This window comes from Phoenix dactylifera, chromosome 7 (assembly GCF_009389715.1).
Source record: "Phoenix dactylifera cultivar Barhee BC4 chromosome 7, palm_55x_up_171113_PBpolish2nd_filt_p, whole genome shotgun sequence".
Taxonomy (NCBI): domain Eukaryota; kingdom Viridiplantae; phylum Streptophyta; class Magnoliopsida; order Arecales; family Arecaceae; genus Phoenix; species Phoenix dactylifera.
Genome location: NC_052398.1, coordinates 167,708 through 194,253, shown reverse-complemented (window position 1 = coordinate 194,253; position 26,546 = coordinate 167,708). Strand labels below are relative to the sequence as shown.

Genomic DNA, 26,546 nt, shown 5'->3' with positions numbered 1-26,546 from the left:
TACTATAGGAAATTAATATGCTTATCTTTAAATCAATTTTTTTACAGTAATATCACAGTTCTTGCGTTGGGTCCGTTGCTTCCGTTAGCGAAAGACACACACACTATTCTTTTATTTATTTATTCCGCTTTTTGGGGATTTTTCTTGGGAGATTTACCTCTTGTCTCGATCCAATATCCAGGGTTTTAGCCCTCGGAAAAAATGAAAACATAAATTAGAATGATCATAACACCTATTGCTATCTGCTTGCCATTATCAGCATTTGCAATCTGGTAACAGGGAATGCAATAAAATGTTTTCCATTTCTGCAGATCAGTTCCTTGTTTCCCGGGTTAGGACATTTATTTTCCGCTTCCATTTCCCATATTGCTTCCTGTGTCCATTTTCCAAAATATTAGGGATACAAAAAGATCATAGAAAGATTGAGAGAAAGAGAAGACTAATATGTCATCATGATTGTTAATAATGGTGAGTAGAACTGGTCATGTGTAGAATGAAAAAACAAAGTTACATACTAACCCTAGGCTTGTGAAAAAAAATCACTTTCCATACGAACCTCTTCAAGTCGTATAGCACCAACAGCAGTTGGAATCACAACAGCCCATATATGTTGAATAACCTTTAACTAGTCATCAATATTTTTCATGTATTCCTTCGAGAGTCTGGAATTCATTATTAACTGCTGCTCCCTGACAAGGGAATGTCCTGATTCAAGCAAAGTCTCAACTGTTTGCTGTTCCAAGTAAAATGGAATTAATCAGTCAATCAAACATGGTCTACCTGCTAAATTAGTAATCAAAATACTATTCTCTCAAACAAAGGCTGTTATCTCCAGACATGGTTCATGATACATAAGTTCTAAGAGGTTCAGAAGAAACGGTTTTGTGACGGGCCTAGATGCTATTGTTTGCTCAGTGAGAGATGGAAATGAACGAGCATGATAGTTTTTTTAGTTCATCATGTAGATTTTTTGGCTGTCATGATTTTTTTCAGTCATGTACATTTTCTACAAGTCGCATTAGTTCCGTGAGTTTGTGTGAGATATAATCCTTTTGAGTAGGATGCTTCTTAATGGAGTCCAAGATTGATAAGCTATATCTCAAGAAAGTTCTAAATCCATTGGAACTGAGTTAAGGACTGGTTTTTATCTTTTTCTAATAAGAGTGATGAATTCAATTCAGAATTTCAATGACAGCCAAGATGCTATCATTTTCTCCATCGTGCAACTCTAGTATGAAAGTGCTACTTTAAACAGTTGGTGATGATTCATAAGTTCTTCTACGAACAATTCCTTCTTCTGGTCATCTTCATTTTGTTGGTTAGCATTTTTAGTTCTACATAATACTTTAACACCTTTTTTTTGATGAACCCTCCTAGGACCAAATTCTTGAAAGCACATAACTAGTCTCATCCTTGGAAAATTTCAGAATTCAAGCAAACCACGGTTTATAACAACATTGGAAACCTCAGAAACAGTCCTCCTCTATTTGCATCTAAATCTATGGTTTGAACACTAGCCTTCAAATAATAACCCTTGCAATACAGCAATGTAATCACCAAAATATAAAAACCTAAACCTAACATGAACTCACTCCTTTTCTTGCATCACATTTCTATTGTCTGGGTGTGAAAAATTCTCATTTTCATGAAAAGACTACAAGCAGCAGCCCCTCATACTCCAGAGCCCAACCTTCTCCACTAATGTTTCCCTTTTGAGTGATTACACTGTATTGTCTTTTGTCTTGATCTCAATGTCAACTCTCACAATTATATCCTCTTAGTGTTCAATTCGCAACATTGTGATCCTGCCATGTACTCATTGTAGCTTTATCATTACTAATGATGCTTCCACTATCACCAATACGATTCTTTGATGTGACATAAAAATTTGAAAACCACCGTGATGCAGAAGTTTTTAATATTAAGTGGGCATCATAGGAAACATTTTTGATTTAATATTGTGCAAGTTCTTGTAGTGACGATTTGTAATTACATTGCCATATGTTTATTATGCAACTCCCTTGCCTTTTTTGCCGCCTTCATCAACATCTGCTTGCACCACTTCTCTTCAGCCATGTTCCAATCAAATATGATGTCAGAGTTATAAACTCCTATAATAATATATTTCTATTTCAAGCCAGCGTCTTTCTCTTCGGAGGTCCCTCGCCTCCTTAAGAAAGGGAAGCAAGATATTCACTTGTTCTAGCATTAAGGACAAACATTGAATTGGTGCTTCATTTGGGCATTTTCTCTCCCATGGTGTGCCCTTTGGGGTGGGCCAGGGTCAGGTAGAGGTGTGAATCAGCTATAAAGTTGTGTACTACATCGTTGTTTGTCATTATTATATGCTTATATAAACCTGTATAACTTGTTTATACTATAAATTATATCAGTCCCTATGGCTTATTTCATGCCACATTCAACCTCCCTGCACGTTCTGCTCCTACCAGATAAATTGAAACATGGAAAATTTTTAGCATTTGTTTGTCTGCGTGCAGCAGGATAAATAGGTGACAGCTAGTAAATGTGAATAATAAAGGAAAGATTGTATGCATTGAAACATAAAACATAATTTAATGCAAATAGGAGTGATGGAACAAGTTCATACCTTAGGAGGAATAAATGTAGGAAGCTTGCTGTTTTTCCTTCCCTTCATAAGTTTCTCACCAAGATTTTCATATCCACCAATATCACTTATCCACTACAACATAATTCATGAATTTAAATAATTACATAGCACAGATGACAATGCCATTGGAGCTAATATAACTACTACAAGGCTAATGATAATGGAATATTAATATGATGCACAAATTTTCATCTAGAAACCAAAGCGCAGTGGCAAGCTAAATCATCAGAAGAAAAGAAATATTAGACTGAAACCTTTATACTTTTGAATTGGTATGATCATTGGATTAGAAAATATCATCATGCTTGAGATCCATCAAAATGCTCAAGCAATTATCAAGATCTTAATAGTGGAATTTCTCATATATGGATGCAGAGATCTTGATCATGGTTTCTGAACCTCATATACCCAGCACGAACTTAACTAGCAGCGAGACATCCAAAATGACCTTTGTTGATATGAGGGATAAGGTCATCAAAATGGTCAATTGGTCAAGAAACACTCTTCAATACATCCAACAGACTGTTAAAAACCTAATGTTTTTACATTAAATAGTCAACAACCAGTAAATTTTGAACAAAATAAATTGGAATATATCTCTAAGTCAATAAGAGCATAATTTTATTAGTTACTATAAATTGTAGGAGTGCAACAAGGGAAGATAAATATTAGTAAGTATTATTTTTTTAAGAAACAAACAAACGTGCTCATAATAGTAGTAGCAATAAAATTATTTTTGGTTCTGATGGTTCAGAATGAAAGAATACAACAAAGTGAACATCTAAAGATAAAATAGAAAAAGCTATAAGAGAATAACAAATAGATACACGGAAGGAAGAAAGACATTCCTTCAAAATAGAGATATCTAGATCATGAGCTTATCATGAGAATAATGTAAAAGATTACTTTTCTCAACATATACATAGATGCACGCATGCACACGTGTGCGCGCGCACACACATATGTATGTGTGTGTGTGTGCATTTCAATCGCCAAATTAATATCAGATATACAAAAGAGATATGCAAAAGATGGCCAATGCAGATGTCTCAAAAACAAATGCTCGTTTTGTGGTTAAATGGATTAAACGGCTGCTTAACCATTTAAGAAAATGTTCAAATGGTAAAGTGGAAGTAAATGTTTAAATACGTAGCGCTTAAGCAATTAAGCAACACAGTAATTTAAGCAACAACTTAGGCATTTAAACATTTAAACATTTGCTTTTTGACAACACTGATAAGAACATTTGAGATTACAATGTCATGATTTATTTTAATCTTTCAATAATAAGTGCTAAGTTAGTGGCAGTAGGAAAACACATGTATTCTGAAAAGCAATAGAATATGTAATGATGTTAAGGAGCAATCAGTTATGACTACTCCCCATCTTCCATAGGCCATGATGGGTATTGATGACAATAAGAGTGGTGGTGGTGATATAAAGAATGGAAGATGGAGATTTGATCATTTGCTCCTCTATCTCTTAACCCGAATTTGTGTGCGCACGCGATTGCGCAAATAGTTGTTCAAGGAATCTTATTTTAATAATGATAGTTTCCCAAGGGTTCATATGCTGAAGATGTATGATGCTCCTGAAATCATCATGGTTTGGAAAGAACAAATTAACACTAAGTCAAATTATTCTTCGGCTTTCTCCCTAATCAATTATCTTTAGAACTTGATGACAATGTCATCCACAACTGGACCAGTTATTTTCACATCAGTCATCCAAATACTACTAAATTAATAAATATAGAAACCTTGGAGATTGACTGATCATATGTCCTGGACCTCACTGCTCCATAAAAATCCAAGGCTGCACATGGAAAAAAAGAGAGTTGCTCGATTTAAAAAAAACATTGTATGTAGAACCAAAAATTTCTTATGTTCAACAGATGGTGGATTTACAAATTTTGAGTAATTAAATAAAGTAATTTATGTAATTACATAAAAATTTGAGCCTAAAAGACCAAAAATCAATATACAGACAAAAAGGGGAAACAACTAATTGCCCCTACAGATTTAATCCTTGAATCCTGTCATTAAGTGCCATACACTCCCTTCTTGTTTGGACATTCAAGAAACCCATCTGGGCATCATACAATCTACAATAACTCATTTCTTTAACTTCAGATATACATCTATTCCTCTTCCCTAAATACGACGCTGCATAACTTTAGGCTGCAACTATTTCTCCCTTTTCATCAGCATTAAACACTGCAAAGACATATACCACTTCCATAATGACTCTTTGACCATCCAATTCAACATACAGATCCTCTAATTCTATCACAGAATCTGCTAGGGTGATTTAATGTTGCATCAAAACCTTGTTGACAATTACCAAGTCTATCTAAATGGTCATATCTAAATTATTTATGCCTTCACTCTTATCAGGTTGTGACCTTATTCTTAACATCAATCGAACTTCTATTTATACATCACTCAACTAAAACCTAGAATTTTTTTTCACACTTGATATGATTATTTTTTAGTATTGTTTCAAAATAATAGAAGTTTATCTTGGATGCGACATCATGCCACTCTAATCCACGTTGTTCCCTGCTATGTATGATATGAGCATCACTTTACAGCATAATGTCAAAAACCAGGGTTAGTTCAAGCAGAACACAGATTTAAATTATAAAGTGCAATCTGGTGCAATCATATAAAAATGAGGAACTAAGAGTTTTATTATATTCTCAATGATAGCAAAGATTTAATAAACTTCAGATAATTGGTAGGCAGATTTGAGAAAAAGGAATTGAAAACATTAATGGCAACACCTAAATGAAGGAGAACCTATGACAGTAATAGCCAAGGTTCGCCGAATCGGTACCGGTAGGCATACTGGTCGGCCACCGGATCGGTTTGGTACCGGTTTGAACCGGTTCGAACCGGTACCATTGGTTGGGCCTCCAAAAGTCCAAAAAAAATTTAGCTTAGCCGGTACGGGCCGGTACCGGCATGTACAGACTAGTACGAGGGCCGGTACAGGCCGGTTCGGACCGGTACGGATCAGTACGGGCTGGTACTATTTTTCACGGTCGAACCGGACTGGTCCGGTACAGGATGAACCGGCCTGTACGGGCTGAACCGGCATACCATGGTAATGGCATTGCTGGTCAGCTGATGAAAGTCTAAAATTGCAAGATAGAGCAAAATTCAGTTGCCATGAATATTGTTGCCTTTAAAGGCCATATTTCACATATGCCTCCACCCTGCATGGGCGGAGCCAGGGGAGCAAAAGTTTGGATCCTCATGGTATAGAGATAGGAATGGGAGAATCAGTGTAATATGTCCCTCTCCCGCCCAACACAAACACCCCACCCTGTCCACCAAAAAAAAAGAGAACAAAACAAAAATCATGGAAACCTGTATAGTATGATTCCCTAAAATAATGGGTAATTGTTGAAGTGGGATAATGGGCTCAATAGCTTTCTTTTTTTGACTGGATATAAAGATGCATATTTACTTAATTGTACCATCAAAATCTTACTCTTATTTTCAGAAACTTCATCCTACCCATGTCTCATTTCTACATACGTTTGGGGTTCCTTTCCAAAGTTGGTGAAGTACCAAAAGAAGAGGAGAAGAAGGTTTTCTCAACATGACAGAATTGCAAAAACTCCGCACCTCTTGTTTTTCTAGTTTCTAATTTTTGGTCAGTGCTTGTTTTTGATTTATTACCTTTCCTTCTCATATTTCTGATGTACAATTTTCATTATCAAATTGGAGGCAAGAAAAATAGTCAGAAATTTCAAAAGCTAGCATGTGGTATTCTTTCTGACTCCCCCCCAATTTTTTATCTTTTTACTGGTTTGTTGTTATTCCTCCTATTTTCTAGTCCTAGTTCCTTCACTCCCCAAGTAACAGAGGAAGAAGGGAAAAAGAGGAAGAAGATGAAGAATAAATCAAAGTATCCAAGTATGTTTCTCTACCATTTTCTCTGTATTGCAAAATCTAAAATAATTTGTATTACACCTAATGTAATATAAATTATAGATACCTCTAATTTCTTTTGACCGGAAAAAAGATAAATCACTCACATAAACAAGATGAATAAGGAGATATAAAAAATCCTTGATGATATAATATTAGATTAGTCTTACTATTTATATTTAATTCACTACTACTCAAATTGATTAAGAATTTAAGAGTGACTTGGATTATGCATCTCTTTGTAAATAATATTTGCTCCCCTTGAATAAATTCTGGCTCCGCCGCTGTCCACCCCCACCTTCTTCCCAACCCTCCCTCCGCCACCCAACCCTCCAAAATAAAAAAGGAATGCATGAAAGAAATTAGAAATATATTATTATAAGACAAAACAAAGTACATTTCATTGGTGATGCAATAAGGAATCTAGATTCATATTAGGGATCTAGATTCCTATTAGAGAACAAAGTAAATAATTCAGAATTTTCTACTGAAATCGATACTATTAGGCAAAATGTGATGTCCTCATTTTAATCCAATTATATGAAAGATTTTAGAAATTGTTTTATTAACAATTTTGTTCAGAACACGGCTTCTAGAACATACACGAGTGCAGAAATACCTTGGTTAGGAAATGTATCTACAAGGCTGATGACTTCATCTCTAGAAATTCCATCTTTAGCATACATGCGGTAAACAATATTGATTACATCTTCACGATCTGGTTGCCTGATTTAGCAGAAAATGCTCTTGTAGTGACAATCACCACCAGGAATATAGAAAAAGAATCAAGCAGGACAATTTCGTGGGAATAACAGTTAAGAGAAAAACAATATTAAGTAGATGGAGAGAATGCAACAATCCTTCAAGAGAACTATTTTAGATTCATATAGTGGCTTGTATAGGACATGAAGTACAGTGATTATTGTACGACATCAAGACATGCTTTTACTTGTTCTTAGAGAATATGAAATTAATATTATGAACTATGAAGTTTGAGTGCAAAAGAAGAATCAGAACATTGTGTAAATAAAAATTAACACTTCAATAATGAAATATGCATGAAGTCAATGATCTACATGTGATATCAAGGCATGAGAAGAAACACAGCACTACATAATTATGAAACCATCTTTATGCCATCCCATAATATAATCTAAATTTGAATTCAGAAACAACTTTTAGGCAGATATATAGATACCTCCCAAGGGAAACAGGAAAGGTAGGATAGGAAATATATTAAGAAAATTATTTTAATTGTGGTTTCAACTGTCATTTCTCTAATTCGTTTCAGAATTCTTTGCATTGTTTTATAGAGGCTTATGTGGGAGAAGTTATTAGAGCTATTTTTGGTGCAACCACAATGACAAATTCAAAGGAAAGTGAAGTATTTGTATGTAGTAAACAGCCAAAGCAATCTAGAAATGCCAAGCTATAGACGATGAGATGCAGAGCATTATGTCTGTACCTGGAACTGGTAGACTTGCCTCATGGTGAGCTAAGCTAACTACATGCAAGTAGATTTATAATAACAGAAGAGCATATGCATATATAAAGTTTAAATTCATGTAGCGGCCAACAGCTATTCACAAAAGAAAGATGTCAACTTTTTTTGCACCTATGATTCAATAGCCAGGATATTTCCTATCGGCATGTTGATTCTTCAGCTACAATATAGACACTTATCTATCATATAGATGTGACAACAGCTACTTTTGCATGAAATATCAATGAAGGTATTTATATGAAGCAACATGAAGGCTTTGTTCCAATGCTATCAATTTTAAAGTCCAAATCATACAAGCTAATTTCACCATTATACCATCTGCAAAAGGCCATGCTATGCAAAATTTTTACCAAGTAATTTTAGCATGAAGCACTTCAATGACGTGTGTAATGGAATTTTTTTTTACAACAAAAGGAATTATTTTCTTTCTTTAGATGGTTTCCTCATTTTGGGTACGTTTGGAATTTGTTAACAAATGAGAATTCCTCCCCCATAACATCAATATGGATTTGGATGCTATGCTATTCTTGGTATCAAGGTGGGTGAGAGCTAAGAATCTGTAGAGGGACTAGTTTATTAGCTATGTTACTTAGACACTTCATTTGAACTGTCTATGAGTATGAACAGGACATTTGGACATGCAGGACATGACACAACATGGCTGGATATTCTACTTTGAAGCGTACTACTGACATCAACAAAAAGAGTCCGACACGGCATTTTTCTTGGAATTTTATGCAGCAGACTCTTAGTCTTAAATGTTGGATATTTTCAGTGAAGTGTCCTAAGTTTTTTGGACACTTCAAACAAAGCATCCTTAAATATTTCTAGGCACTTCAAGCAAAGTGTCCTTATATGTTAAATATAAAGTTAACAAGATTATATGGATGCTTTAAGCAAAATATCATTATGTTTTAAATATAAATATCAAACTTATTGTCAATCTGCTTATCTCAGAATATCTTAAATGAGCCTAGCAAATAAATTAAAAAACTTGTAAAGATCATGGCTATTCTATTAATGTATTTGAAGTGTACTACTGATATCAACAAAAAGAGTCCGACACGGCACTTTTTTTGGAATGTTATGCAGGATACTCTTAGTCTTAAATGTTGGATATTTTCAGTGAAGTGTCCTAAGTTTTTTTGGACACTTCAAACAAAGTATCCTTCAATTTTTCTATGCAGTTTAAGCAAATGTCCTTATATGTTAAATAGAAAGTTAAAAAGATTATAAGGATACTTTAAGCAAAATATCATTATGTTTTAAATATAAATATCAAAGTTAGCTGTCAATCTACTTATCTCAGAATATTTTAAATGAACATAGCAAATAAATAAAACAACTTGCAAAGATCATGGCTATTCTATTAATGTATGTGCTAAATAGCATCTATAACTCTAAGTTTCTCTTTTATTTTTGAATAAGTATAAAACACCACATGCGTATATGTACATGTAGATGTGTGTGTGTGTGTGTATATATATATATATATATGTGTGTATGTATATATATATGTATATGCATGTGTGTATGTGTATATGCATGTGTGTATATATGTATATATATATGTGTGTGTGTGTGTGTGTGTGTGTATATGTGAATATATGTGTATATATGTGTGTGTGTATATATATATATATATATCATGTCTCTATGCCTAGCTTTCATACATACACACACACACTATATATATATACACATATATAATATACATATAAAAATGCATATATATATACATGCATACATACATATATATACACATACATATACACGTGTCTCTATGCCTAGTTTTCCAGAGGCCTTCATGCCCGAAGCTTGAGGACACTTAGACTCAACTGATGTTTAGTGAGTCAGTTCCCCTCTGCTCCGTTGGTTGCATGTTGTCCTTGACATGGCAAGAAATGGCAATAGCCCCTCAGTCACATAGAAAAAGAAATAAAAGAAGGCAAATAGAGAGATTTACATGCCTAGTTTCTTAGAGTCAGCTCCTCTCCATACCTGCAAATAGCCAATTTGTTTCCTCCTCAATACTCGAAGAATTCCAAAGAAACTTGCCCAAGACAACTATCTTCTCTTATGTGTGAGTTTGGGAACATTGGCATCTATGAAACCTATGCCGCTTTAAAATATAGAAACCCCAGAACATATGGTCAGAAATCTATAAATTCAATATCTTAAGATCATTAGACCATGGATTAGGATAGGAAAATTTTTCTAGACCTCAATTAAACCCAATATTAAAGAGAATTGTTCTTATTAAAAAATTTAAATATTTATTTATAGGCTTGAGAAACTATGGCAGTAAATATTGATGGATTTGGTCCATAAGACTATTTATATCTTTTTATATAATGAATAATGATGAACTTTTTATATAATGCTGTGGACAAACAAATCCTAATTATGCCCATATCTTTTTTAAATTGAATTCTGTGGCCTTTGTAGAATTTTGTGCATATGACATTAGAGGCATTTAATTCTAACCATCAAACATATATAATACAATTTGTTTCCATTACTTTTTAGTAGTTTGAGAAACCTAACTAAAATTAATTGGATGTAAGAATTAGAAGATGGACCATCTTTTGATTTGTTTGAAAACAAAAACTTACTTAGTGTTAGGGCACTATAATGGGACTTAAAGGAGTTAACCAAAGTGGTCTTTTTTGCTTCTACTGAAGGTGCATACCAAAAGATTAAAACAGCTTATAGTCTCTTAGGAGATATCCACCATCCACCAAAGCACATGCACTGAGGAAGGATTATGCCTTATGAACAAGATATTTACAGCATACTTAAAGCTTTGTGAATTTTGATGGTGCCTTAGCACCGGGTTTTCAATAAAAAGCCTTATTAATTTGCAATTATGTAATATTTTCAAAACTTTATCAATTTTGATTAATGCTAATTAAGGACTTTTAAAACCTAAAGTAGATGTAGCACTAACACTCTTCACATTCAATACATAATAGATTTTTTCTAAAAAAGGTCAAAGCTCTAACAACATTCCCAAATTGGACTGTAATATATAAATTCTCCACATAAAAAGTTTGAAATTTTACTTAGTCCATATTCAAACCCTCTATCAAATAGGAGTAAATTGCATACTAAGATATCGTAGTAACCTCAGTTTCAAAGTTCCTTATAATACCTATCTTTGGAACTCTTCTCAATGTTTAAACAATTGTTTCACATCAATAAAAGAAAATTACAAGCAATTTTTTAGGATCAGAGTAGCTAAGCTTCCAAAACTGGCTACAGGAACTCTGAGAAGATGAAATTAAAAGAAAATTGAGGGAACCTCTTGTTTACAAAATACAGCCCCTGCCATGGTCTGCCGTACCGGTCGGTACGGGCCAGTACCGGCCGGTACATACCGGTACCGAACCCTACCGGTACGGTACAGCTACATATTTCGGTATCGACGCGTACCGGCCCGTACCGACTCGGTACCGGCCCGTACCGAACCGGTACCGGCCCGAACCGATCAGTCCGTACCGGCTCCAATTTTTTTTTGGTTTTTAGCCCCATCGGTACAGTACCGGTTCGGCTCGGTTTGGTTCGGCACCGTACCGGTACCGATGCCCACCGGTACGTCGGTATTGTCGGTACCGCGTACCTTGGCCCCTGCAATATTTTTTTTTTTAATGAAAAAGCATGGCAATATCACATGCAATAACAAATTAAGAAGAAGATTTCACAATGAACTGCCTATAGTGGAGAAGACAAGATAAAACTAAAATGACAGATCCACCATAATGAGAGACATACCAATAGAACTTCTCCATCCTTCCATCTCGAATCAAGGGAGCATAAAGTGTTGAAAAATCATTTCCAGTTACAAGGATGGGAACTCTATGTGTAACATCTGATTCTCTCCATTTCTGCCCAATGCTCACCCTTGTAGGATTATCTGACAAATTCATCAGTGTTCCAACAACAATTTGGTTGTTGACCGTCATTTGTGTGTTTCCTATATGAGCAGATATAAGGAAAACATTAAGAACCATTTTGTTGAAAATAAGACCAGATGTCATGATTGCTTATCAATCTGAGAAACATTTTAGGTCTCTAATAAGACAAGTTGACAAATGACAATACTACTTACCAGTTAGGTTGTTTTAGATCAAACAGGTCACAAGGGATTTTGAAAAATTTTCATTTAAACAACACATGCTTGAAGAAGTGGCAATTTTCATTTACCAAAAGAAAAAAAAAATCAATGTCAAAATTTGTTTTACATTTATACACACCTAAAATAATTTTCTAAACAGAAGAAAGAATGGCATACCAAATCTCCCAAGGCCAGCATCGATATCATTGATCATCAAACAGCTTATTTTTCCCTGGATTAACCACATTTGAATCATTAACATGAAAACTACATTGTCTTGTGAACTCCATATAAATCCTTCCCACAATAATCACTTTAAAGACAAACAAAAGTGGCATTGTACATCCACCACTACAAGGCATTTGCCTATAGTAGAAGATGACACAAGAAAACATTATAATTGTAAACTTTCTTTGTACCGCTCAGAATAATTGGCAGTTCTTTCTATCAGTATACTAACTATTTGATGTGACACGACTTCATTGAATCACAATTGGGACTTTAACTACTATATAGAAGAGAAAAAAGAAAGAGAATAGCATTACAAATTCATGCAATTTTGTACACTACACAGCAAGGTCCATCGAACCAGTACCAGAACCCGTACCAGTTAGTGGTGGGTCGGTATGGTACTGGTTCAGTACCGTACCGACGGTGCTCTTGGGCGTGCCGGTTCATGAACCAGCACGCCCTTTTTTTTTGAATTTTTCAAGTTGATTTAATTGGTAATCAATCTTTTTGAACTTTTTCAAGTTGAGTTTTTCAAGTTGATTTAATTAGTAAGATGCTCCGGGCTACATAGGGTAGTAGCCACCGGAAGATACCTCAGATGCACCATATCCATACCATATTCGTATGGATCATAGGCTGCATGTGGCTGCGGATAATAGAATTCAGTATATGACTTAGAACTTGATACGTCTATGAATCTACTCCACGTGCGAGGTCATCTGCAGCTGCTCGTGTTTTCCTGAATTATCTCAAGCAACCCATTTTTTATATGCAATTGGATCCTCGCAAGCTCCACCAGATCATGCACCGTGGTCCCTATCCTGTGTAGCATGCGTAAACTGGGACTCACCGGTGAATTGAAGATCACCCTGCGGCAGTGTCTTATAAACGGTGGTCTTATTTTCTCCACTTTTTTCTGGCCAGCAGATCAATAATCATCAAAACTACTGCTCCTGGTCTCTGAATCTGAGTGAACTGGCTCCTCGTCTACACTCTCCATTGGAGCTATAAGTGCCTTTTGTTTTTCTTTTTTGGTATACTATGCAGCTACCTTCTTACCCTTCGTGTCACTTGTTGCCTGCTTACTATTCGTGCCTTTCTTTGTCCAGCTATATTGGAAGGATGTATGTCGCCCTTCTGACCGAGTCGACCGGATAGCGTAGTGGCCTCATTTAAGCATCTCTCGATCATATCTCTAAAATGATATCTCAGACAAGAAGTCATGTAGTAACCGACTTCCCTATGGCTGTGACTGATCAGCTAGAAGAATTTGTATAGATCATCCATAGATCTACAACTTAAAATAAAATCCAGCCCAAATTAAAAATTTTGGCACGATTTCTTTTTATTTTGCAAATTTCGAGCTATTTTTCCAAGCCAAAAAAATAAAGAGAATGAGATAGGAGAGAGGAAGCACATCTTATTTAGGCTTGGATCTTTCTTCAATCACACTAAATCGGTGTCATTTCGTGAATTGGAGAGGAGTTGTTTAGCCGTCTTACGGCTAAATGAATTTCATAAAAAAACTATTGGAAAGGCCGAACACTTCTTTTTAACAAAAAAAGCTGAGGGGGAGGAGGCACGAATCCGAATCGGATCGACTCAGTGCGAACCGGATAGTTGCACCGAGTTCAAACGGAATCGGTCAGTTTCGAACGATTCCGGCCGGTTGGTCCAGTTTGGGCCTTATCCGGCCAGTTCAGTCCGGTTTGGGACCGGAACCGATTCCAATAGGCGAACCGACCCGGTTTCCTACTGGGTCGGCTCGGTACAGGTTAAATTGGACGGTTCGGTCTGGTTTAGCCTACCTTGCTGCATAATCAAAGGCTAAAAATACTTATCAGTTGATAACTTTCTATTTTATGCATGCAAATTGTCGCATACATACTGATTGTTAGAAAGAAGTATTGAGGAGGTGGGCTTAAGAGTTGCACTAAGTTGATAACAAGAACTGATTGCCAGGCAAGTTCATGTGGAAAGAAATATCAGCCAATTTGGTACAATACTTAAGTGATGCATGAACTTTATTACGAACAATCTGCAAAAGGCTTGCATAATGCATGATGTAAACCTCCAGAAGATTGAAATAGTGAAGGGAAATTTATAAGGTCCAAATCCAAAATGACATGTCTAAAAAGTTGTCGGTTATGCTATTTCTAATGGTAGTGGAGGGTGAAGTAGCACAGCATATGTCCTTATCATGATCACATTGTCCCATAATCGAGGCATACAATTAACTACAATAACAAAGAACTTTATCCTGATAATCATGTCGATGAGTATTTCAGTTTACAATAATGCCAACTATACCAGTGAATTCTCCATTATATCATTCTCAAGTTACAAAAAGAGAAAAACAAAATTACAAATTCAATTTGTTACAAATTAAGAAATTATTCAAAAAGTTGAACTAGCAGACATGTAAGCAAAACTCTTTCACTGTTATTTTGCAGAAGAGCTATTCCGGTATCCATGAAGGATGCAAAACTAGATTGAGATAAAGATATCAATATCGAAAGCACTGCCATTTTTTCACCTTAAAGTCAATATAAAATCTAATATCATATCATCAATTGCTTCATTATAGATCTAAATACTGCTATTATAAATTCCTGCCAAAACAATCTACAGTTACTCACAAAAAGCATTCAGCATAACACAATCTGATACTTATCCCTAAGTAGTTTATCATACTTATACAAATATTAAAATAACAGATTAAATTATGAAGAAGTTGAAATTCTTATATCCACTGATGGGTGAAATAAGCAAACAAACATCAATTTTAACTTCTTTATAGTGTACTTTCCTGCAAGATTTTTTTTTTTAAAATGTGAATGATCTAGAGCTTCCTGTTTCTTGAGATTACACTTCAGTACTAACTATATCAAAATGCAAAAAAAATAACTTAACAGAAAGGTGCTTTATTCAATAAATAAATTAAAAAATAAAAAATGTAACAGAATAATGCAATCTCCACAACTTTAGTCATACAAATATCAATAGTCGAAGTTAAACAAAGGTTCTAACCTGGTTTTGGATCACTTGGGAAGCTGTTCTATACCGTTCACGTATGAGCTTGCCTGGTTCTCCTGAAAAGAGAATGGAAGATAGGTACGACTAAGCAATCATATATGATTTTATTGGATATAGCTACATGAACAAAAGCTTTAACATATGATTTTATTGCAGACAGTTATATGAAGAAAACCTTCTTGGATTCATAATCCACTTTGATAAAATTAAATATTTTTTGCATATATACATTTGTAAATATAACTTAACGCATATTTACCCTCCACCAATCACTATGTACATGTATACCCCCTCAATTCATCCTGTTTTTGCACGGATGCCCCTCAGATTTTGGGATGATGGCTTTAAAAAATAACCATTTTGAATTTCGTTTGACACTATTAACCTTTTATGACAATACCACTGAAAAATTTAACATTCAATTTGTATTAAAAGAGCTATATTTTTATATAATTTTGCCACAGATATTGATCCAAAAGGGTAATAAAATCATTTAATGTTTAAAACAATAATTTCTTAACGCCATCAACTAAAAAATCTAATGGAATGGTTATCCATGTAAAAACAAGACGATTTGAGGGGTATATATGCAAATAATGATTTTTAAGAGGAAATATGCAATAAGCTATATTTGCAAGGGTATATATGCAAAAAAAAAACCCTAAATCCTCAGTCAGAAATGCCTCAAAAGCATTACCAATTAAATTTTAAATGTACATTTGACACAAAAATTAAACAGTGTGCAAGAAGTGCATAGCTTTTCTTTGAAACATACACAATTTTATATATTTGTTTGACTCATAAAAAATTATACCTTCTTAATGCAGAAGAAAACATAAGACATACCCAGGTCTTAGTTTTTAGATAATAAAGAATATATTTCCAGTAGAAGAGGAAAAAGGATAAACCAAATTCACATAAATGTAGATGGTGATTTATGTAGTAGACAGCTGATACAAAATTACAAATAGGATGCACAAGAAGAAAGGGATAGGAACCCTGTCACCGCATCATCATGAGAACCAGCCAAATCTATCTTTCTGCTTGACTAGATATTTTAATAACTAAATATTTCGTTTCAATTTCTTAAGCTTAGTGCAAACTTGATCTATACCAACAAGACCTATTCCATTTTTATGTAGAAACATCTTCAACCAATGCATGATCTGTCAAAGTTTGAGAACATCCTTCACTGGCTCTGAACCATATGTCAACGCTCAAAATTGGTTCTCAACTCCGAGAAAAGGCAACTTTAGGCAGGAAAGGTTACCACGAAACCTATGAGGCTCGTTGGCTACCTGCTTAATCCAAACAAGGGCTTTGTCTAGAAGGAATATTGGAAGCAGCATATTCTTTCTTTCTTTATTTTTTAAACCTTTAAGAACAATTCACAGGAAAGGAAACTTAAGTTATACATTATAAACTATGTTGTTCTGTTTTGATTTCCATTCCTCAGTCAGAAAGGGTTTCCTTAATACTCTGGCCTTTAGCCTTGTACTGACCAGCAAAGAATTTTTTAACTTTATATTCAAAGGAAAAGAAATCAGTGTTTGGGTAAAGAAGTCCTACAGGTTCATGCTTTCAGACTACAATGGTAGAACTTAGACAATATTTATTCCTTCTAAACCTTATTAGTCTTATAAAATTGAAGATATTTCTCTTTACTATAATCATGGATGGAGCACAACCATCAGTTAGTGCGTAATGGTTTTATTAAAAGCTGATTACTAGATGATAAAGAACAGCTCCTTCAAAATATTGATTTGGAAGTTATCAACAGCAGCTGCTAGAAGGGGAGAAACTATATATATATATATATATATATATATATATATATATATATATATATATATATATATATATATATATATATATATATATATATATATATATATATATATATATATATATATATATATATATATATATATATATATATATATATATATATATATATATATATATATAGATACATACATACATACACACACACACACACACACATATATATATATATATATATCTCAATACATACACCCACACACTAATTTATTAACCTTCGTTTCGCATCAATCAATGATATTAAAACATCATACTCTAACTTTCTAGGTTTAACTAGTAGTTCATACATAATCACTATTATAGAGAGTAGCATCTCCCTAGAAATTTTGCTCTATATAAGTGGGATTATTTTCTTCCTATGAAGAATCACTAAAGAAAACAAAATTATAAGTCTTGAAATGGAACACCTCTCTTGGAATTACTCATTCAAGTCTAATACAATCCGATGAGTAATCATAAACTGATTAAACTCATCAAAGTCTTTCGAACATCCCAAAAGTTTAGTAAATTAGCCGACAACTTATGATCACCTTGAAGATTTTAAATGATGAGAAAACTTCACCAATGCTCTTTCAGAAATGCATGAAAATGCATGTTTACCTGCTCTCTCTGATTCAAGTTCTCCTGCAGACATAATGACCGGCTCAACTCCCATTGCTTGAAAAATAAGTTCAGTTTGAAATGTTTTTCCTTGGCCTTTTCCTCCCCAGATGCCTACAAAATCAAGTTACAGACTGTGTTGCTTGGTATGTACACCTTGAATATATTTTAAGACAAGCACACTAATTGTGACATGAAAGTAATTTAGGAAAAAAGAACCCACGAGGCCACAACTAAGTTGATCAAGTGGTTTATAACCTCAGGTTAAAGATGGCAGAAAAAACTAAACAACATGACAAGATGTAACCTGTTTGGAAAATTTAAAAGAAAAAAAAGACTCTAATCAACATGATGATTATGTGGTCTTACCAAAATAATCATAATATCAAGAAAGCATATCCTAATCTTAAGCAATAAGCCTTGTCCCAACTTTCTGAGGTTGGCATAAAGGATCAAGATATAGTCCATCAAAATTGTGAGCATGTCACAACCAACTCTCAGCATAATATCAACCCTTCGAACTATGCTGAATTCCTAGTCGAGGCATCAATTGATAAGATAGGGGCATGCCATGAGACCTGAAAGGCCCGTTGTGTAAGGAGACATGCCAATTTGGTTATGCAATTTAAGCTAATGCAACTGGAGAGCTGTCTCCATGGTTTCCCTAGAGTTGGAAACAATCTATTAGAAAGGCAAGAAGACAAGGTTTAATATTGGGAATTACATTCATCACTAAGGCGCAAATTATATGCCAACAGCAAATAAAAACATAATTCCCAGTATATAAATAGTAATAGAAGATAAAAAAAAAGAAGAAGAACTACAAGATGATCTCCACAAACCCAAGGTTTTATTACATATCTCTGCAAACATATCAATCAAATCACAGATTTCTCGTTAAGTGCGTCATTAGGAAAAAAAGATAAGCAAAATAAAGTCAGAAGAAGAGAAACCACTTCAGCAGATAAAATTAGTATGGTGATTAAAATAGTGAAGTTCACGTGACAGTCATATGTTACTAAATGCATGATCCTGTCATGCACAATCAGAATATACATAGATAAGATAGGAAAGGTGTCTTGTTCGAGTCAACTATATACACAATCAGAATTGCATAGATGAGGTGTTAATAAAAAAGAAATAAATAGGCACAACATATATAGTTTTCCAGGCTTTCTTTTGTCAAAAAAGAAAATAATCTTCAAGTCATCTCCCACATATAAGCTGACTAGTGGGATAAGATGTGAGCAAATGCAATGCCTGTCAATTAGAACAGCTTTAAAATCATCATTCCTAAATCAAGATTTCTTTTAGAAAAATCACATATGAGATAAAGGACATTGTTCTATAATAACTGCACCTCACAGAAATATGTTCATTTTTTTAAAAAAAAATTTAAATTATTTACCTAGTATTAGAGGAACTTTCACATTGAGGAGATGCGCAATATAGTTCTTCACAATGTGGCATGCTGCAAAAGAAGTATTTATGAATGTCTAATGATGGAAATATTGGAAACCAAAATATTAAACTGTTGGGAATTGTGTCCCAAAGCCAATTTTTTAATTGTAAGAAATTGAATTATGTATATGTTTTATTAAAATGAATAAAAATTTATTCTGGCAATTTTCTATTCATCACAAGTGTTGCATCTTCAAATTGAACTCCTGTGTATTGTGATGAAGTCCTTAGGACTAATTTAGTGGATAAAAGAGGTTTTATCATTTAGTCCTTGAACCAGTTCGCGACCAAATGACGAGCTGTCAATTGGACGATAGCTATGTCAAGTATAGGTCGTTGTGTGCCATTTAGTTGGTTGTCCTCTTAAACCAAGGAGTGTGGAGACACTGTATGGCATACAGGTGAGATGTAGGAGTACATCGTCACTGAATAGTGACTCACCTGAGTAGCACTCCACTGTCGGGAGTTAGCTCGAAAAACGGTATGGGCATAAGTACCCCTTAGACCTGAGACTGTCACGGTGACTTGCAAGCAACTCACTGTACTTAGGCACTGGATGACCTGAATTTCTAATTCAGGGATCGGAAGGATGTTGGGTGCAGTCAAGTACTCGCGAAGTCTGTGTATGAGTCAAGATGGGATTGACCGCTCCAGATTTTAGGAGTTGATGTCTCACTGTATTTCAATTCAGTAAAACCTTGGCCAGGGTAAACCAAGTGATAGGTCACTTGATTTGATTATTTGAAATACACTATGGATGACCGGACCCAGAGGTCGACAGTCCACTCTGAGGTCATCTTGAGCATCGAAGGTCATAGGGATGAATTATGCAACAACCATACGTCTAGGTTCTTGAATGTTGCTTTGCATATTCGACCTATCCGGACGTCGGGTATCATTGCTAGATGGTCACCTCGATTAGTGCATGGAGTAGTCCATGTACTACCGGCTTAGTGTTCGAACCTATCGGAGTCACGCACATAAGTCAAGTTAAGTAGGAAGGACTTGATCCAATTTAATTGAGAATTAAATTGTGGGTCATTTGAGATTTGATTTTGTCTATGTTCAGCTAGCACTGAACATGAGGTACATACTGAATTTCATGGATGTGTATTTAATTATGTCTGTATTCTGGCTTAATCAAGTTTCAATTAATGTAATTGAAATTGATTTGGACTCATTTGTTGAGTTTGTTTTTGAATTGGATTCAAATGAATGTAATTGGGCTTCATGATGATTTTATTAGAATTTATTCCATATTTATTCTAGTCCAAGTGTGACTTGGATTGATCCGAAAATTGAACTAATTGGAGTTCACATGAATCAGATTCATGTGGAATTTTTCCGGATCCAAAACCTTTCAAATTGGTCTTCAATTTGGTTTAGAACCAATGATGGACCCAAGCCCATTTGATTCAGCCCATTTGAATTAACCCATTTAAGTCAAGTCTGGAAATTTACGTGTTTGCCCCTCAAATTGAATGACACGGTTTAGTTCTGGTTTCTTCCTCGGTCCATGGACCAATTTCTCTGCAAATATTCTCCCGTGGACCGCGTTCTTCTTCTTCTTCCGAACACATCGAAGGCCGCTTGATCTTTCCTCTTTCGGCTACCATTTGAAGATCCGAAGAGACGTGTCTCTTCGGTTTTGAAACCTCTTTAACATAGGACTGATTTAATTGAAATCAAACGGTTAAAAAAATTCAATAAAATCATGAATCGTTTGGCGTTCACTCTTCCCTTTTGGCGTTTTCTCTTCCCTGGTTCAGTCTTGTCTTTGCCTACAAATAGGCTAGCTTTCTCTTCATTCTGTGCTAGAGATTTTATCTGGGGAGAGGGGAGATTCGTGATCTTTTGAGTAGCTTGAAAAGAGAGGAAAAGGAAACGGGAAGAAAGAGGAAAAGAAAGAAAAGAAAAAAAAAGGGGAAGAAAGAATTTTTGAAATTCTTTTCTTCCAGGGGTTTATTTGCAAAAAGGGTTTTTGCACTATACAGACATCATCCTACCTTCCTGCATTTCTTGGCGTGCGTGTGAAGTAGAGGGTCCGTACATCCGGGCCTCGCATAGCACCAGATCCATCAGTACCAGATCCGGCACCAGATCCAGTTCCAGATCCAGTTCCCGATCCAGTACCAGATCTAGCATCTGATCCAGTATCTGATCCAGCACTTGGCCCTGTACCAGATTCTGTTCCTGAGTACCTTGACCATCTTCCGCTGCGGGATCGAGGTATGGTAAACATAATATAGTTATGTTATTTATTTATACCTGTTATAAATAAATAGATAAAATTTTAAAACTGATTTTCTGACCTGGCATCCGATTTTATCGGATTTTGCGGGATATTTTTCCTTCATAAACAAGCTTCATCAAAGAGCAAAAGCAAGAATTACAAATACAGATTTTTTTAACTTCCGAAGGTAACTAAGAAAACTGAGCCAACTCTAGCTTTTTCAACCAGTCAAATGTTTCTCTCAAGAGTTCTTCAATGTTCCCTGTGACACCTTCCTAGACCCCTAACCCATCTCACCTAGATCAGAGTGCTCCTCACCATGCTCTTACCCCGACCTCGAATTCTTATGCTACTATCATCATGGTTAGCTTACCATTAGCTCATCTTTCTTTGATTTATACCATTTCTTCTAGTCATCCATGCCAAGTACTAGTCATAAGTTATGGTCATTTAGCATTTGAAGCAGTGAGCTGTTATGGATGAGGAGCCCTCCTGAGGCTCTTCGGCAAACAATTATACAGGACCTTGTTGCCCTTTTCATAAGGAAAGTTCCAATCCCGCATAAGTGGGTCTGTAGAGTTATGACATGATATGATGGTTCAATAAACTGATGTAAAGCTTCTTTAGTCGCTTGAAATATTATTCACAAGTAAGCAATCCATTGTAAGGAGAACTTCACCTATTTAGCATTACAGATTTTTTTATTGTTTGATAATCATTTTTTTTAATGGTCACCCCCACTATTAGATGGATGAGAAGAATTGCATTTCTTTTAACAAAGCCTGTCTAAGGATACCTCCACCTAGCCTGCGCTCTATAGCCACCAGGCAACAGTTGGTGCCTCCACCAAACTATTTATTGCATCTGGCATGTCTGTACTTTAGACTTCTCAGTTACTACTATCTGAAGTAGAATCTCCAGCATCAGTTTAAGATGCACCTTAGCACATTGCTACTTCTTTCCCAAGGTTGCCGTCCCTCCTAAATTTGCTTTCACAGCAGAAATATACCAACATTAGCAGTTATGCATGAACAACCAATTAATGCACCACTGACACACTAATGAAGCTTCAACTGAGGCTACTTGACAGCAAGCTATATTGAGACAAGGATTTTTTTTTTTAATTTTTATGGCAGACCACTTTGAAATCCTACACAAAATTGTCAACCCATATTAGTTCTGACCATATTTCAATCTCATATTGAGCAAGCAATGAGCATGGTGAGCAGATCTATTAGTCTTCCTCGCTCTATTCACTATGTAACAATACCTTCAAGGTAGTATGACTAACATCGGCTGTTCAATCTCCTCTCCTTCTGCCTTAGCATTAGAACTTAGGACCTCCACTAATCATAGTTGAGATAGTAGTCTTATATATTAGTTATGTAATACAGATTTCTTTGTATTCTTAAAGACACCCTCATAACCATGAAAAGCAAGAAACATGGTAGCATTTTTTGGCTCCAGTATCAAGGCAAATTATCAATATAATGACTCATACTCAAAGATTTCAATTCATTTTCCCATGCCATCTTCCTAGCATGGTTGTTGCCATCAGCAATCCTACATTTATGATGACCAGAGTGATATTCATACTGCAAGCAATCAGACTGTCTATTAATTATACTGATATACCACATGGGAGGGCTATGGCCCATTGCAATAGTGCATACTGGATTCTGATTGCATTATTACAGCTCATCCAACATTGCTCATCATGTTTCAATCTCCATACTATCATTCTACAGATATTTAGGATAAAGACAAAGTTTAATTTGTTTTATTTTCGGGCCAAATATTCCATCTTGCAGCAAATTAAGAAGGTAAATATCTCAAAGATGATGAAAGTTGATGAATCACTGTCAAGTACATAAGTTCATGGTCGGAAAATATTATTAGTTTGTTACTTCCAAGCAAAAACACTATTAACCCCATTGAACTTTCATATAGATTGAAGAGGCAGTTATCTTCTTACTATAATTTGCTTTTTCTTATTGCATGAATAAGTAGTCTACAGGATCAAAAATGTCACATATGGACAACGGTATTAGAATGAATTTTAATAGATAGGTTTCACTGCCTATAATTATCAAACACAATCTTATAATATTCAGCAGATTACTGCCCAGAGCTGATATTAACAAGCTATCACACCATTTTCTTGGCTAATTTAAATTAAAGATACATGCATTCTATTAAACACATGTTAAATCGCATCACCCGATACAGGACTATATAGGATAATACACATTGATTTGATAACGTTATTCATCATACTGCTTTTCTACAGAATAGTTCAGAGATAAAGATCACAAACTTGAATAACAAAATTTCTAATTATGATAATTTAAATTTACCTCTTTAACTCAGGTTTTCTAAATAATAGCTAAATTTACCTCTTTAACTCAGGTGTTATAAATAACAGCTACATCGACTCCCATGTTTTAAGGTATCTGTTCTTTTTTTCAGAATAAATAAAATATTTGCACCTCAAAAGGAAGATTTTGAAGTCTATGGTTTTGAGCCTATGCAACAACTATAGTAGAAGTCCCTTAAACATCATGCAAGCATTTTCTGAGTGCCAGGTGCTGATGGGAATTTTTGAATCATCTAGGTGATGCAGATTATCAGACTCTGCAAAGTTGTATACATTAATTTTCATTTTCCAGTACGATCAGTACTGTATGTTTTGTCCATTAACCAACTTTTGTTTGAGCTTTTTCTTTTTAAGAAAGAATGTTGAACCAGGCAAAAAAAGAAAAGGAAGGAAAGGGTCTTGCTTTGTTATTGATGCACTAATGACTTCCAAAACCAAAAGCTGTCAATGTCTAATGTTGGGGATCTCTGCATACATTCAGTTTAACATGTACCAACAAAATGAGAAATTATACAAATTTTTAATTCATATTATGATTACTAAATAAAATATTGATAGCTCAATGTGTAAACACTAGCCACTTTCCACACTTCAACACTGAGTACAAAATTATAGTGAATTAAAAGTTAATGTTGATATTGCTTGACACAATTCATGGGTTTAGCATTTTGCTTCTTTTTCAACCACCAATTTCATGAAGGAAAAATTCCCACTTGAAAAGAAAATAAGAATGTTGTACTTAAGTGCAAAAATATTAAGATTATTATAGAACTCCATGAAGTAACAAATGTTGGATGAAACTTTTTGTGTTTCCAATCAATAAAACATACAAAGAAACATTTTTAAGCACCTAATTCTGAAAAATTATCAAAAAAGGCCCTTTAAATGAATATATTAGATCATGCTGGATCATATAAGGCAAAACAGCTGGTGTTCCTGCTTTCTATAATATGTGATACCTCATCAAAATTCATCACTTGCAAATTCGCAGCAAAGTTTCATAGAACTTACCAATTTTATCCTGTACAATAGACCAGCATACTATGTCAGATTCTGTTGATCAACTATTAGAAGGTGAAACAACTATCAAGAAAGTGCAATGGTGAATCATGTAGCTTACAAGAAAAGACAAGGATATTGAAAGAAAGAGGCCAAAACAAATGGAAAGAAGTATCTCATGATGTACATGAAAGAAGTAGACATGATTCTCTTCAATAAGGGAGAACATCAAAATATAGAAGCAGCATTACATTCTTTTTTAAAAAAAATACAAAAAATTTCCTCATGTGTTTACAATCTGAAAACTTGAGCGAATTAGAGTAAGACATCAAGATCCTCGGTAAGGGAGAATTCTTCCCTCCTTTTCCCTTTCAAGAAAAAAGGGAAAAAAAAAACATAAAGACTCTCTACAAACTTCTAATGATCCGTCAGAAGTCTGATGGATGGTGTTAAAGTTACATCCATGTATTCTACATACACTCGGTATACACAGGGCCATGGTCTCTATCAATTGTACCTATGGGAGCGTGGCTTTCAAAATGCAGAACTGTACGTTAGCAAACTTCCAGCACTAGTAGCCCAAGTTTCAGCAATGTTTTACAGCAAATATATTCAAGAAGAAACGTAGGTCTTTCAAGATAGCAACACGGAAAGATCTATACAAGAGCCCCTAATAGAAGCAACCAAAATTAAACCAAAAACTGCCAACTCCTCACACAAAGCTCATGAAGACAGTGGCTGCTTTAGCCTTCAAGAATCAAGAACAATGACAAAGAAAGATAAGAATTTTACAAAAGAAACTCAAGAAATTTTGAAAAAGAACCATCAAATCCTTCAATTTGGCTAATTTCACACACTAAATATCAAACTTTGTCTGATTCCAAGACAACCACAACCAATCAAATACTAAATTATACAAGACCAATCATAACAAAAAAGGAAATTAATTGAGACCAAAGAGAAAGAACTAACCAAGAAAACTGGAGCTATGTAATAGTCGCCCTCGAGGTACTCAAACGACCTCGTCACCTTCTGCCTGTAATCGAAAACAATATCCGCTGCAAAAACCCAACAATAACACAATTAAAATAAAAATAAAATAAATAAAAATGAATCCATATCATTCCCAACAAAATACCCTAAAAAACTTGCAACAAAGGTGGCAAGTTTCCAAGAAAAGAAGAGGAATTCCATACAATCTTTTCCAAGAAACTCGCCGACGAAGAGATCATCGACGATCCCCTTCCGGGCCCCGACCGCAATGTTCATGTTGTCGGCCTCCTGCCCGAGCCGGTACAAGTAGTCCTTCCCGTCCGCGTCCTTGGACTCCCACGAGGACTGCTCCGAGATCCTCTTCTTTGGACCGTCGGGCGGCGGCCGATTGGGAGATCGACGGGAGCAGCTGGGGGGGATCGAGAGAGCGAGCCTCCTCTTCTTCCCCTTGATCTTGGGGCTAGGGTTTAAGACAAAAGATCGCCGGGGGAAGAGGAGGACGAGGTCGGAGTAAAAGCCGAGGGCCGCCATTTATTTCTTGGTTTTCGCTCCAACTTTCTTCTTGGAGGGGAAATATAACCGT

The 26,546-nt window shown here is 35.1% G+C and overlaps 1 protein-coding gene across 4 annotated transcripts; it reads right to left on the bottom strand.

The window, feature by feature from the left end:
• Window positions 1–26,530, bottom strand: LOC103721519 (ribulose bisphosphate carboxylase/oxygenase activase, chloroplastic). 4 transcript variants are annotated; one of them, XM_008811770.4, is made up of 13 exons: window positions 26,167–26,525; window positions 25,943–26,028; window positions 24,983–24,992; window positions 19,309–19,371; window positions 17,901–18,014; window positions 15,453–15,514; window positions 12,369–12,423; window positions 11,849–12,050; window positions 7,190–7,296; window positions 4,389–4,444; window positions 2,609–2,701; window positions 557–733; window positions 1–373 (listed from the first exon to the last, which is right to left on the bottom strand). In XM_008811770.4, the coding sequence occupies exons 1-12, from the start codon at window positions 26,492–26,494 to the stop codon at window positions 626–628; spliced, it is 1,284 nt and encodes a 427-aa protein (XP_008809992.2). In that variant the 5' UTR covers window positions 26,495–26,525; the 3' UTR covers window positions 1–373; window positions 557–625. The 4 variants fall into 4 exon arrangements, with proteins under 4 accessions (XP_008809992.2, XP_008809993.2, XP_026665994.2 ...); XM_008811771.4 differs by lacking the exon at window positions 17,901–18,014; XM_026810193.2 differs by lacking the exon at window positions 19,309–19,371.
• Window positions 26,531–26,546: the final 16 nt, after the last annotated feature.